We start from the raw sequence: 14,752 nt of genomic DNA, 5'->3' as shown, positions 1-14,752 counted from the left end.
AATATAACTTGTCTGGATCTGAAGACTTCACTTTGCCCCGTTCTTTAGCAATGCTTGCAGTTCTCAACATGCGATGCCAAACTATGTAATGCCTCTGTGGAACACTGCACAAAGGCCCACTCTCACTCTTGGGGCTCATAGTCCAAGTTCAAAATTCCTCCCCCCATGTCTACCCACTCTTCATGTTAGACCATAAAGCTTGAGATCCTGTTCACTGGCAGCAATTTATTGCCACTGCCCACTGCTGCTAAACAAGAAGGAAAAGAACTCCCCAGCCATACAACCTCAGGATCTTCCTTCCAGCGTATACCTTAATTCTATAAGGGTCAAGTTCGAATTTTCACCATCTTCCAGGAGACTGCCTAAATCTACCATATTTCTAATCTTACTGGTCTGTGTCTAATTTTATTGATCATAATTATCCTGTAGTGTGCCAGAGCCAGCTCATATGAGCTGACAATGCCTCTCTCCCCCAACTCTGTGTTCAGTGACTTCATGCTGGTAGTTTGAAATTGGTCATGGTGGTATTTACACCATGGAAATTGGCAAAGTCTGTAAGTCAAGGCTTGTTTTTGTTTTCTGGGGGAAAACCAGTTGTTTAACATTTACCACACTACAACTGTTACCCCTATAGTGATCTATATACACTTCCTCTCCTGTGAGACCCAACCTCCTTTTCTTTCTCTCAAACATTCCACCGAACTGTCTGGAATTTCTACTTCATGATCAAAAAGTCACCTATACGCTCAGTCATTTCATCTTTTGTTCCCTATACCTTCTGTAGGACAGGCTACATAATTTGCAAGGTCTGGTGCAAAACGAAAATGCAGAGTCCCTTGTTAAAAAATTACTAAGAATTTCAAGACAATGACAGCCGAGCGTTAACCAGCGCCTTTCTAAGTGTGGGGACTTGTACAACTGCACGGGTCACATGCCCATAGAGTGGTCCCTGATCACCTATTCTTAACTGCAAGCCTGCCCTCCCCTGAGGATACTGTTTCCCACGTATCCTTGCAGTACGATGGCTACTTATTCCCCCATACTTCAGGATTGAAGGTGGGTTGCTATTTTATTTGCTCCCCTTCCCAAAACCCTTTGTAAACAGTTACTCTTCTTTGTGAAAACCTCTTCTCCTTTGCCATCTTGCTGTACTACACTTCAGTCCTTATGAGAGCTGTCATCTCCCAACTTACTCAATACTCCTCCTACTTAGCTGATGGCTTTGATGTCTGGCTCTCAAAATTCCTCTTTACTCCAAGTCCTTGCCTAAAGAGTAAGAGGATTAAGAGGACAAACACTGGATAGAATCAGACTTTCTGGGTTCAAGACTTGGTACTACTATATACTAGCTATGTTGCCTTGGCCATGTTCCTTAATCTTTCTTTTCCTGAGTTTCCTCGTTTATAAAATAGAGGTGGTAATAGTACTTCATAGGATTTGTTGTATGGATTAAAAGTTAATACACATCAAGGATTCAGAATGGTACCTAGCACATAGTAAGTGCTCACTCAGTAAACATTAGCTATTGCTGCTGTCACCGTCATCATCATTATTAAAGTCTATCTCAATGTCTACAGGGATAACTCAATACGTTCTTTGAGCTCCTTGTTGCCAATAAATTTCTTCTCCACTCTACCCCAGCAACTCTTTTCCACAGGTACACCCTAGATCCTGCAATCACCAGAACTTCTCCACTTCCAACATCTGAAATTCAAATATCCCATACTCTGACTACCATCTCCTGTCCTTCCAGGACTCACATTTACCTCTGCCCTTCTATCTGCTTCTCATCATTGAAACCTCTGAATGCCAAACTCCTCGATCGTATCTCTGTCAGCCCCTCCCATCTTTGCCTCTTTTCCTTTCCTCTTATGCTCTCTCTTTCATCCACTTTCTTGACAACAACCTTAATTTCCATGCCCCACTTTCCTTCTATAAAAGATTGGCAAAGTCCCAATCTTAGATGAATCAAACTATCAGCCTTTTCTTGACAGGTGGCTGAGAGCTACTGAGGAGAATCTTACAACTATAAAGATCAGTACCACTCATAAATTCATGGTCTCCATCTTCAATGCTACCCAGCAATCTTTCTATTTCATCACCTAGTTTGCTTTCTCCTACCCTCCACAATGGCCGTTTCAGACCTTTAACATTCTCTCCAAACCTCTGATTTTCCTCCCTACTACCCACCTATCCCCACTCTACCTACCTCTGCTTCTCTGCTCTGTAAATGATCTATCCCACTTCAGAAAAAAACAGGAATGAGATTAGAACACCACAACTTCCTTCTACCAAACCTAAAAATCCACCTTGGCTACACCTATATCCACCCATTTCTTCCTTTCTATCACAATGAAGGAGTGGTCTCTCCTCCTGCTTAAGGGTAATCTTGTGCTCCGTGCTCTGGACTCCACCTGACCTATAACGCAGGGGTTCACAAAGTGCTCCCAGACCAGCAGCATCAGGACTCTCCAGGAGTTTGTTACAAATGCAAATTCTCAGGCCCCACTCTAGACCTACTGAATCAAAAACTCTGGACTTGGGGCCCAGCACTCTATTTTTAACAAGGCCTCCAGCTGATTCTGATGCGTGTTAAAGTCTGAGAACCACAGCTCTAAAGGATTATTTGTTGCTTATCTTCTTTCCTGGATCTTCAACCCCCTTCTTCAGTGCAATGGTTCCCTTGCCTGAAGTGCCTCTTATTTGATTGCTCCGTGTACATCCTTGCCCTTCTCCAGTATATTCACCACACAGCAACACAGCTGATCATATCATTCCCTGCTTAATATAAAGACCAATATTTTAAGAAGGCCTCAGGCTCTGCACACCTCTCAAGCCTCTTCTTTCACTAGCTCTCTTGCTTGGTTTACCAAACAAGACAAGTCTCTCTCAACTGCTTGATCTTGCCATGCTCTAGGGCACCTAACAAGCTTTGAAACCATTACTCTCTCTGCCTGAAATACTCTTTGCTTGTTTCTTTTCCTAACTGCTACTTCTGCTTCAAGTCTCAGCTTCAACTTTCCTTACTTGGGGTAGTCTAATTTTACCCTTAGTCTTGACTAGGTGCCTGTTAGATACTCTTACAGCTCTCTGCACTTATCCTCTCATAACCTGCACCAAACTTATAATGATTTATTATAAATGTAACGTCTGTTTTTCTTGCCAGAGTGTAAGCTCTGTTAGGGCAGAAATAATGTTTATCTTATTTACTATAATATTCCAGTGCCTAGCTTAGTGTAGTAACTTGCACATAGTAAACGTGCAATAAATATCTGCTGACTGACTGAGCCTTTGCATACACTATGCCTCTGTCCAGAATGTTCTGTATTACCTTTAACCCTGTAGTGAAATCCTACACATCCTTCAAGAAACAAGCTACACATCGCTGTAAAGTCTTCCCTGCACATACACACCACCTGCCTGCCTAAGTGGATCACTTTCTCTTTTGTATTCCTACTGTGTTGTCTACACAAATCTCCTAGTGCAATAAATATACACTACTGTAAATACCTATGTTCATGTCTGAATCTAGACTATAAACTCCCTGAGGGCACGGATCTCTTCTCTCTTGTTCATCTTTGTATCTCTAGTGCTTAGAAAAGTACCTGACAATGATAATAGGTGTCCATAAATGTTTTGGGGCATATTAAACCTAAGACCGTATCTCTAATACTGCACTAAAAGATTTCTTCTTAATATTAAATCTGGGTTCCAATTCTAGGTTTGAATTAACTGCATGAGCAAACCGTTTAACCTCTTTGGGCCTCAGTTTCCTCACTAGTAAAATGGGGCTAATAATACCTATGTGGAAATATTGCTATGAAAATTAAACAAAATCACATAGTACAACGATTAGCACACACAGTGCCTGGCATGTCGTAGCCTCCCCACTCTGGCTTCAACTTGATAGAGACAACTAGAACAAAAGAAATACAAAAATAAGTCACAGCAATCAAGAGAGACTGAGCATAGAGTGAGTCATTCCTTTTAATCATTTGCCCAGGAAAATCAACAAGGAAGACACATAATAAGCAGAATAAACTCTATTGCTGGCATCTCCCTTGGCATACAAAGCTTGGTGAGAATTCACCCCAGAGAGCGCTTGGCTAATGGCCACATCCGGCTACCCAGCCTGGCAGGTCAGGTCTTAATCTGTGGTTCCAGACATGGTTACTACAGTCTGGAATAGAAACTATCTCATAAGGAATGTGTTTACAGGCAAGAGATGGGGGAGGAGGAGGAGAACTTGACTGCAACCACATCAATCAAGTGTTTTGCAATCTGGCAGAAAACACTGCAGAATCGTTGGTGGAGACTAACACCCACACAATTGCACTTACCTGTAGCCAAAAACCAGCTTAGACTAGATAATGAACAGCTTTCTGTTTTCACCAAAACAAAGGTCAGACTTGCATGGAGTGAACACCTCTAAGGTCAAGTTACCCTTGTACGTCTGGGCAGTACCCATGAAGATGACACGTGGCAGCTTTTTGCATACACTCCTCAGTCTATGAGTGCTGCCCCCAAGCATCAGTTTCATTGCTCACATGTGCCAAATGTGAGAGCAGATTTAACAGTTTCTCTGCTCCTTATTCATAATTTGCTTACCTCTGTAGAGCCATTGGTATTCCTATCATCTAGTTCCTTGGAGTCATTCATTTCAGAATGCTGTGTCACTAACGGTGTAACTACTTCTTCCCTGGGACTACTTCTCTTCAGAAGCTTCCTGATTAAGCTTTGCTGGTTACTGGAAGATACAGCAGGTCTGAGTGTAGCTCTGTGTGGGTTCTGTCTCCTCCAAGATGCCCTGCTCCAATCTAGCCCCAGAATATGTGGTACACCATCTTCATGTGGAAAGCCCAAATCATCTTCAGTTTGGGGTTTTTTTAAAAACACCAGCAGGGAATTGGAAGAGTCTGTCCTAAAAGCCCGGCAGCTCTGGGGCCTGCTGCAGTCTGCCTGCATGCACATCCCTTCTAACCACCAAAAGGCATGGCAGGCAGAGTCCTGGCAGCAGGCAGCCCAACACGATTGGAGGGAGGGGGTTCCTTCAAGAAGCTGGAGGTGAATTTCTCCCCCAGATCTCAGGCCAACTCCAAATTGTGTCTTCGCCTGCTGGCACCTGCTTTCACTGGCATCTAAAAACAAAGAATGAAAACATGTTAAGATGAAATAAAAACAGAGAGTACTGCTTTGTAAAGAGTGCTAAACACCAACGTTTGAGGCTATTTTGAAGACTGGTTTTTAAGAGAGTGGGAAACCTGTCTAGTAAGTGGAACAGAAGAAGGAAAAGAATATTTTTCGGCTCAGGATATTTTAGCATGTGGAAGTACTACTCCAGTTCATCAGTGGTTCCCCTTCTCAATGAGTCCCTTCTACAGAGACCTTTTACACAGAACTCCAGTACATGAAACAGAAAAAAAGGAAAACAAAGGAGCTATTCCGGTGGAAGCATACGGAAGGATGAGGGGGCTGGGGAAAGTCCTGCTATTCGACTTCCTACTCACCTCCAAGGTATTTCTCAGGGCCAGTGTGAGGACTATGGGAACAGCAGAGCAGGTTGCTGAACAAGCTGGAATATTTTCCCCACTGAACTGGCAGCAATATAAACTGAGGAAGCGTTCACTCTCAGAGTCATGTAAGTGCAGGGCTGGCTCACCCAACCTTGAGAGTGAGTGCCTCCTTAAATTTTGTGCCCGAGGTGCCTCTTTCTTCACCCTAGCCCAGGATCTCGGGCTATAACACAAAATATATTTTAGAATAACATATACAAAATATGCAGTAGAAGCAAAGCACTGAAGAGATGGATAATTATGTCTGCATGTACACATAACTGGAAAAGGGCCATGACTAACTAAAGCAACAACCTGATAAACAGCCAAAGCCAACCTGATTCCCAGGAAACACTTACCATATGTCCAACAGACTAAATGTGGACCCCGGGCAACTGAGAGATAGGAGATTAGGGCAGGCTCTGGATTATTGATATTGAGTTGAGCAAGCACTATGGAAGCCAATCTGCCAATGTTACTTAAAAGAAAAGAGATACACTGGCACCAATCTAACACCAGTCAAGGCAATTTAAAATGCCAGAAGAAACAGAACTTTCCTAAGAATAGATGAAGAAATAGTAACTGAAAAAAATGAAGCCAACAAGAGCTACAAAAATACCCTCATTTCCTCATCCTCCTTCCCAGACAGTAACCAACGGTATGAATCTTAGAAACAGCTACTTGAGTGTACAGACTTTGTTGAAATTAATAAATTGTTACATCAGTAACTACTGTCAGTTACTTTTATGGCAACTTTCCATCATTCTTCTCAGAATTCTCTCATATTTAACATAGGAAAGTAGGACAAGGAGGGAGAACCAAGCAGAACAGTGCAGTTTTGCTGAATTGAGGAAAGAGAATTCAGGGTGACTGTGATAGCTAGAATTTTGGAACAAACTACCAAAAAGGAGAAAGCTACACAGAGAAAGAGCTCCAGACATCTGGACAATGATCCCCTTCAGTCTTAGAGGTCAACACACAAGGGAAATTAGAAAGTATTTTGAACGGAACAAAAATGAGAACACAACATATTAAAATTTGTGGGGTGCAGTTAAAGCAATGTTTAGAGGGACATTTATAGCTTTAAATGCTTATTTTAGAAAAGAAGAAAAGTCTAAAATCAATGATCTAGAGAGACATACAGGGAGAATGCCATGTGATGGCAGAGGCAGAGATTGGAGTGATACAGCTGCAAGCCAAGGAATGCCAAGAACTGACAGTGACTATCAGAAGCTAGGAAGAGTCAAGTTAGGATTCTACCCAGGGTCTCAGAAGGAACCACCCCTGCCAAAACCTGGACATTGGACTTCTAGCCTTCAGAACTATTGGCTTATGCGGGATTCTCTGCCCTTGCCTGAGAGGACAGTTTAGGAAACAGATGGCTCCAAGACTACCAACAGCCTAGATTCCAGGGATCACTGACATTTTGGGGTGTGGCTGTGGCCTTTACCCAGATTGAACGGAGGCACCTGGATGCTATTCAGTGGACATGTATATGGATGTGATGCTGGAAAACTATGGGAATCTGGTGTCTGTGGGCTTCTCTCTTTCAAACTAAAATTAATTGCCCAGCTGGAGCAAAGGACAGAGCCCTGGATGAAAGTGCAAGAAGTTCCACCAGCTACGTGTGCAGTCTAGGAGTACTGGTTTGAAACAAAGATGTCAGCCCTAAAGCAAAATACTTCTGAAGGATCTGCTCTGTAAGAGCAAACCAAAAGCATCATGATTGATATAGGCCCTGATTGGGAAGATGGAGCTCCACAGAGTACCGTAATGTGGGAAAGTCTTCAGACATAATTCCTCCTTTACTAGTCACCAGAGAAATCATACTGGTGAGATATTCCATAAATGTAAAGAATGTCGGATAGCCTTTATGAGCAGCTCATCTCTTTTAAATCATCATAAAATTCACATAAGCAAGGAACCTTATAGATGTATTGAATGTGAGAAATTCCTCAAGACGCACTCAATTATTAATCATTAGATAATTCATTCTGGAGAGAAACCCCAGAAATGCAACAAACTTGGAAAAGCTTTCAGAAAGAATTCTATCCTTTTAAGTCATCAGAGAATTCACGCTGGTCAGAAACCCTACAAATGTAAAGACTGTGGGAAAGTCTTTGCTCAGTAGGCAACCCTTACTCATCATGAGAGAACACATAGGGGACAAAAGCCTTTTAAACGTAATGAATATGAGAAGGCTTTCAGAGATAACTCGACTGTGTTGGAACATCAGAAAATCCATACACACATATTGGTATAATGAATGTGGAAAAGACTTTAGGAAGAGCTCGACTCTTATTAGCTGTCAAAGAATACACACAGGAGAGAAACCCTATCATTGTAGTAAATGTAGAAAATCTTTCAGGTATACATCCTTTGCTGGACATCATCAAACTCATAGTGGATATAAACCCCATTGGTGTAATGACTGTAGGAAAGCCTTTAGGAAGAGCTCAGTCCTTATCGAACAACAGAAAATTCATATTGGACAAAAACTCTATCATGTAAGAAATGTGGGAAAGCCTCCAGGCACAGCTCAGGCCTTACTGAACATCAGAGAATCCATACTGGAGAAAAACCTTATGAATGTAATGAATGTAGGAAGACTTTTTCCCCAAAGTTCAGCCCTTAAACAACATAAGAAAATTCATAACAAAGAAAGGGTCATCAAATGTAGTTAGTGCAGTAAATCATACAGAAGCAGTTTATTCTTTGACATTCAATAAATCACACATTTAACAAAAATATTCTGTGCACCTCTATCTTGGGGAACTTCTCACTTGTGAGGATTTCATTTAGAATAGTATGTACTGCTGAAATATATGAAGAACATAAATGTCTATCAATACAAAAATAGTTACTCTAGAATACTATGTAGCAACTGAAAACAAGGAGGCAGAGTTCCATGTACAGACATAGGAATCTCCTCGTGATACTTCGTTAAGTTAAAAAAGCAAGCAGCAGAAAATCTACATATTATGGTCTTGTTTTATTTTTTAAATGAAGCTTTTTTGTTTGTACATATATATTATATGCATTCAAAAAGATCTGGAAAAATAAAGGCCAAACTTTTAACATAAAAAAAAATCTATGACCTATGCTTTCATCATAAACGCTAGAAAAAGAAGAGTACATTATATCCAAAATAAGTAGAGAAAGGAAAAAATAAAGACAAGGGTGACCAATGAAACAGAAAACAAACAAAAAACAATAAAGAAAACCAATGAAACCAAAATCTGGTTGTTTGAAAGATCAATAAAACTGACAAAGCTCTAGTCAGATTGATGACAGAAAAAAACAGAGAAGTCACAAATTAACAATATCAGGAATGAAAGAAGGGATATCACTACTGATTCAGTAAGCCACAGGCGGCAAACTATGGCCCTAGGGCCAACTCCAAAAGTTATTTACAGCTTTCTTGAAAATAGAAGTTTTCCAGAACATAGTCACACTCATTTGTTTATGTATTGTCTACGGCTGCGTTTGCGCTACAACGGCGGAGTTAAGCAGCTGCAACGGAGTTCCTGAGACCGGCAAAACCTAAGACATTCACTATCTAGCCCTTTAAGAAAGTTTGCCAACCCTTGGTCTAAGAGAACGTACTTTTGTTTGAGTTACTATTAACTATAATTAGAGCGTAAATTTAGATGTTAACTTATTGACAAGTTGCAGATGATTTTGATCTTTATAGAGATGCAAATTATTTCTGTCTGATATAAAAAGGCACCCTTTCTTCCCACCTGGCTATTACCCTTATCTCCTTATTCATTCACCTATTCGACAAATACTACTGAGCATTTGTTTCACACTAGGCATTACTTTGATGGAGCTTATAAATTAGATGAGGGAGACAGAGATTAAACAGACAATAAATGTAGGACTGCAAACTAATATAAGAGCTCTGAGGTCTTTCCTTCAGCCTTTCTAGAATAAAGGTAGCTAAATTTGGAATTTATTGAACAGACATATTATCACATATGTGGCATGATATCAATGATATTCACCGTATGTTATTTGAAATAAAAAACTATTGGAAATAACTTACACATCCCTCAATAGAGAACTTGTTAAATGAATTAAGGAAGACCTACAGAGTTGTTGGGATGAATAAGGTCACTCTGTATAGTCCTGATGTGGAATGATATCCAGGATACATGACATGGAAAAAGAAAGAGGCAGAGCAGTGTGTATAGTTTCTACAATTTGTGTGTGTGTGGGGGCGGGGGGGTGGAAATATGTTTATGTATACATATGCACAGACTGTTTGGGGAAGCATATTCAAGAAATTGGCATGGTTGCATTTAGGAGGGGAAACTAGGTGGCTAAGAGACTGAAGTAAGAGACTTGTTTGTTCACTAAATACCCTTTATACCTTTTGAATTTGTACAATGTACATGTATTATCTTTTTATCTTTTGAAAAATAAACTTTAAAAATTTAAATAAAATTTTCAATGGCTTCCCAAGGCTCTTAGAATGAAGACCAAAATCCTTAACATAACCTAAAACGATCTTGTATGATCTGGACCCTGCCTACCTTTCTGGCCCACCTTGGATCATGTTCTTCCTCCTTCATTATATTCCAACCCACCAGCCTTCTTTCACTCCTCAAATGGACCATGCTCTCTCCCCTAACTGGACTTTGTACATGCTGCCCAACCTATTGCAACTCTCTTGCCTCCCTTCTTTATCCAGTTAACTCCATATATGAAGGTTCAGTTAAAACATCATTTCCTCAGAGAAGCCTCCATGCTAAATCACGTCTCTCTAATTGCACACTCTCTGGGCTCTGTTGCCCCTTTCCTTCAAAGCAATTACAGCACTTATAAAGTTACATTTCTTTGTGTGATCATCTATTCAATGTCTTTTCCCCCCACTATACTGTAAGTTCCAGTATGACAGGACTATGTCTGGGGTGTTTTTTTCCTTCTCACTACTGTATCTCCAATTCTGGCATAAAAAAAATTTTTTTTTGAGGAAGATTAGTCCTGAGCTAACATCCGCTGCCAATCTTCCTCCTTTTGCTGAGGAAGATTGGCCCTGAGCTAACATCCATGCCCATCTTCTTCTATTTTATATGTGGGATGCCTGCCACAGCATGGCTTGATAAGCAGTGTGTAAGTCCATGCCCAGGATCCGAACCAGCGAACCCCAGGCAGCCGAAGTGGAGTGCATGAACTTAACTGCTATGCTACCAGGCCAGCCCCTCAAAAAATCTTTTATGAATGAATGCACAAATAAATGCATGTATGCATATGCATGAATAAAGTACTGAAAGAATGAATGAACAGATGAACTGTCAGGAAACCAGGTGGCCAGGTATCAGGTGGGTCATACTGAAGGCAACCAGGCTGATGATAGTACGTCGAAAAGAGATGAGGCCCAAATGCCACGATAAGTGAGGTGGGGGGGTGAATGATGGTTGGTAGATGAGTAATGATTAGGGGTAGGAAGTGGTATAAATCTCAAAGAGCGAAGCTTTTACATGAAAGTGGAGGAGTAATGTTCAAGAAGTGACAGTGAGGAGTGATAAGGACATCAGCTCCACCTCCAAACTCAGAGAGAGGTACATGGGATATGGAAGAATGAGCAACCATTGCCTGCAGGCTAGAGGGAAAACACTGTCTTTCTCCAAGAGAAAGCCAGGTCTCAGAACATTCTCTCTATCTAATGTCTTGACTAACAAGTTTGAGTATAGAGAAGGTTTAATAACTCAATGAATTCTTGTCACAGTTAAAAAGTTGGGAAAGAGGGGTGATAAGTGCGAGTGAGTTGAAAAGCACAAAGTTATACAGGAATGTCAAATCAGACTCACACAAATGATAATGGTTAAGGCACTTTATAGCAAGAAAAAAGGAGAGAATGGAAATGATGAGGAACTGATGACAGGATGGCTGCCTATCCATCCTTGGTACAAAATGGTGAAAGCTTTAAGGCAAGTCACAGAGACGTTTTACCAATGGAATTTTGGGTAAACAGATTTGGACTCAGAAGAAATGGTCAAGGGGATTTATGGGGATTACAAAGAAGAAAGGAAGATAGCAAAAAAAATTCTAATTCTCTGGTTGTTGCTAGCACCTCTGGTAAAATCCAGATCTTTGAAAGAGGAGGAGATAAGAGCAGGAGTGAGGGGCCAGCCCTGTGGTGTAGTAGTTAAGTTCGGGCACTCCGCTTCAGCAGCCTAGGATTCGAGGGTTTGGATCCCAGGCGTGGACCTACATACTACTCATCAAGCCACGCTGTGGCAGCGTCCCACGTACAGAATAGGGAAGATTGGCAGGAATGTTAGCTCAGGGACAATATTCCTCAAGCAAAAAGAGGAAGATTGGTGACAGATGTTAGCTCAAGGCCAATCTTCCTCACAAAAAAATTTTTAAAAGCAGGGGGGAAAGCTTCAAGACTGGTTTGTCCTGCAAAGGCCTTCTTCTGCTTCCATGGCTCCCTGAAGAATATCACAAAAGCTACACAACTCTCTGGTAGTATGAAAGAGAAATGTTTCATAACCCAAACATTCCCCCTGCTTTGTGAGGTGACTGGGAAGCCTCAGTTAGAGATCTCATCCATTACTCTGCGCTGCAGAGAACATGTTCAATGAGGGAAGGAACAATCTGGGGGTTCATACAGGATGTTCCAAATCTTCCCTGCTTCATTGTACCTCTTGATTGCTATATTCTTAAAATTATTACTAAAGCTTAGTAATGGGTAAGATCTCTGATTCATGTGAGTATTATCTGACAATCTGATCCTTTGTCTTAGCTCACAGGAATAGAGCCTGGGAGAGGATAGATGATCAGAAGCACTTATATCTTTGACAGTGACCAGGAATAAAAGAAATGTGAGATCTGGGGGAGGTTAGCTGGCTACAGCATTGCTAAGAGAATTAATCTTAATAGTTCCCAATAAGGGGAGGAGGCTGACTTATCAGTTGAAATGTTTAGTTAGTGGAATTTTAACTGAGTTATTTTATTTTATTAAATGCTATTTAATGTTGCTCCATTACGTGTTCAATAATTTAAAATATGGGGGGGAAACAGGTCTTTTTCATCCATTCAGTGGATCACAGTTCTTCCTCTTAGATGGTTAAAAGATGGTTAACCATTTTGAATGGTTAAAAGATATGGGTTGCAGTTTCAGCTCTAGGTCCACCATTTACTAGTAATCCAAACTTTGAAAAGTAATTTAACCTCTCTTAGATTCAATTTTCATTGTTGTTACTCTTGGGAAAAGAGTTCATCAGAGGAGGAAGCAGGGAAGCATTGGTAGAGTCAATATTGGATTCTAGAAGTAACTTGGATAAAAGGTAAGATGAAAATAAGCTCCAATTTTAGATCAGTTCCTCTCCTGCCCACGCCGCCATAGCCTGGCTCTGCTCCCAGGGCCTAAGCAAAAGCAATACTAAATCCTTACAAAAAAGGGCTTACAGTTGGTAGAACATTAGACTGAAAACCTTTTGGGAAAGTCTGGAACTCACTTTGGTAGGAGCACGTAGAAAGCTTGCCCAGGGTGAGACCAGGGAAGCAGAGCCAATCCTTTGCTTTCTAAAGCCACGGCAAAGTAGAGGATATAGGGCTCCCACAAGCATTACCTGGAGGATCCCCAGAACAGGAGGCTCTGGAGCTAGCAATGCTTACTTATCACTACCACCTCTTAAAAGACAGAATTCTAATAAATCTGGCACAAAATCTAGACCAGGTTTCATGATTCCAAGCAGCAGAGTGGAAAAGTCTATAGAATATATGAATTATTAGCCAGAAGAAAATTCATCAAATACTTTTAGAAAGCTATGAACAACTCTGGAAATATTTAGAGACAGTGCTGTTGCCTCTGGCATTCTTAAATCTCAGGTAACAAGCTTGACTTCTCCAGCTAACTTGGAAACTGTGCTGGCTGGCAACCAAGAAGAAAGCAGAGACAGAACGCCCGCTATCTTAGGAACTATATTGTTGAGGTCACTAGGAATTCACACTTTAACCAAATTCATCAAATTGTATCCCAGTGGAAGGGCTGAGACGGCGGGAATGGGAGTAGAGAGAATGTCCCACCAGTACTATTTTTTAAAAAAGAGTAGTTGGTAAATTCTTCTCTTGCAGGCGGGGGAACCAAGTTTCTGTAGAAAATAATACATGGTTAGGTTTTATAGGCAAAATTTGCACTAACTTTTAACATTCATTGAAACCAGAATTCTTTTCTTGAAATCTCATGATTGTATAATATGGTCAAGAATCCATTCAAAGGTTTCCTTTGATAATTATACCCGTAATGAACTATTGTCAAGCAGTAAGGCAGAAGCCTTAAATTTGGTGCTGAAGTCAGAGATTGAACTATGGCTCCACACCTTCTGTCTTCCTGCAGCTATCATCAAAAGTATGCCTTCTCTCAGAAGCAGTGGGTCCCAGCCAAGATGGCTACCACGTGAAAATGAGACAAGCAGGCACATCATCAATCCCAAAACAACTCACAGGAACCGTTCGAAAACAAACCACCTCAGGGGGCACGTTCCACCTTACTTTTGACTGTCAGCATGTCTGTCACCTGCACACCCACTAATAAACAAATAAAAAAGTGGTTCCATGTTACTCTCTACCCCAGTTCTCTCCTGCGGGGGTTAGAATATTCACAAAGCAAGGCAGAGGAGGTAACCAAAGCCTCTGAAGGGCACAATCAGGCATTATGAAGTTTGGAAAAAGTCAGGGTAATAACCATTGCCCTCTCCCCTTTTCAAAAAGGGCCACCATTTCTTTCCTCAGCTGCACACAGGTTGGATTGAAACGTGGCAGCAGCCTCACAAAAGCAGTCCTTTGAAAAGAAAATAATTACTATCCATTGCCTTTCCTGTGTGCCTAGCTTTGTTAAGACACAGTTTGTTAAATGTTATGGTGTAGGTGATTTGCTCAAACTAAACTAACTGCTAAACAAGAATCAAAAGGCTTTGTGTCCATATGACTCATTTCCCTTGACTGTAATGTTTCCATTTTTCCCAAAGACCATTTTGATCAAAGACAAACTCCCCATGGAACCAGCTGCCCAACAGATACCTCTCAGCCACTATTCACATTAACTCTTGAGTGTGGGCTAGATGGAAAACAAGCTTCCAGGACCTCACAAAACCTGACACTTGCAGCACTTCTCTAGTTAAGAACACTCAGAAGAGTAAGTCCTCTCCTCTAAGACTGTCGCGAAAGAAGCCTCAGACGTACTG

General features: G+C 41.1%; 1 protein-coding gene across 6 annotated transcripts in view; it reads right to left on the bottom strand.

Moving 5' to 3' along the window:
* The window catches only part of KIAA0319L (KIAA0319 like), a 90,184-nt gene that overhangs the window by 55,238 nt on the left and 20,194 nt on the right, over positions 1–14,752 (bottom strand). For all 6 annotated transcript variants that reach the window (XR_006888627.1, XM_046661364.1, XM_046661362.1 and 3 more), the window contains one exon: positions 4,609–5,138. Coding sequence is in view for 5 of the 6 variants with exons in the window: in XM_046661364.1 (XP_046517320.1) it covers positions 4,609–5,138 (530 nt within the window). In the remaining variant the exon portion in view is untranslated. The remainder of the gene's footprint in view (positions 1–4,608; positions 5,139–14,752) is intronic.

The sequence above is a fragment of the Equus quagga genome, chromosome 5, assembly GCF_021613505.1.
Source record: "Equus quagga isolate Etosha38 chromosome 5, UCLA_HA_Equagga_1.0, whole genome shotgun sequence".
In the NCBI taxonomy this organism is placed as follows: Eukaryota; Metazoa; Chordata; class Mammalia; order Perissodactyla; family Equidae; genus Equus; species Equus quagga.
This window is presented reverse-complemented; position numbering and strand designations above follow the sequence as displayed.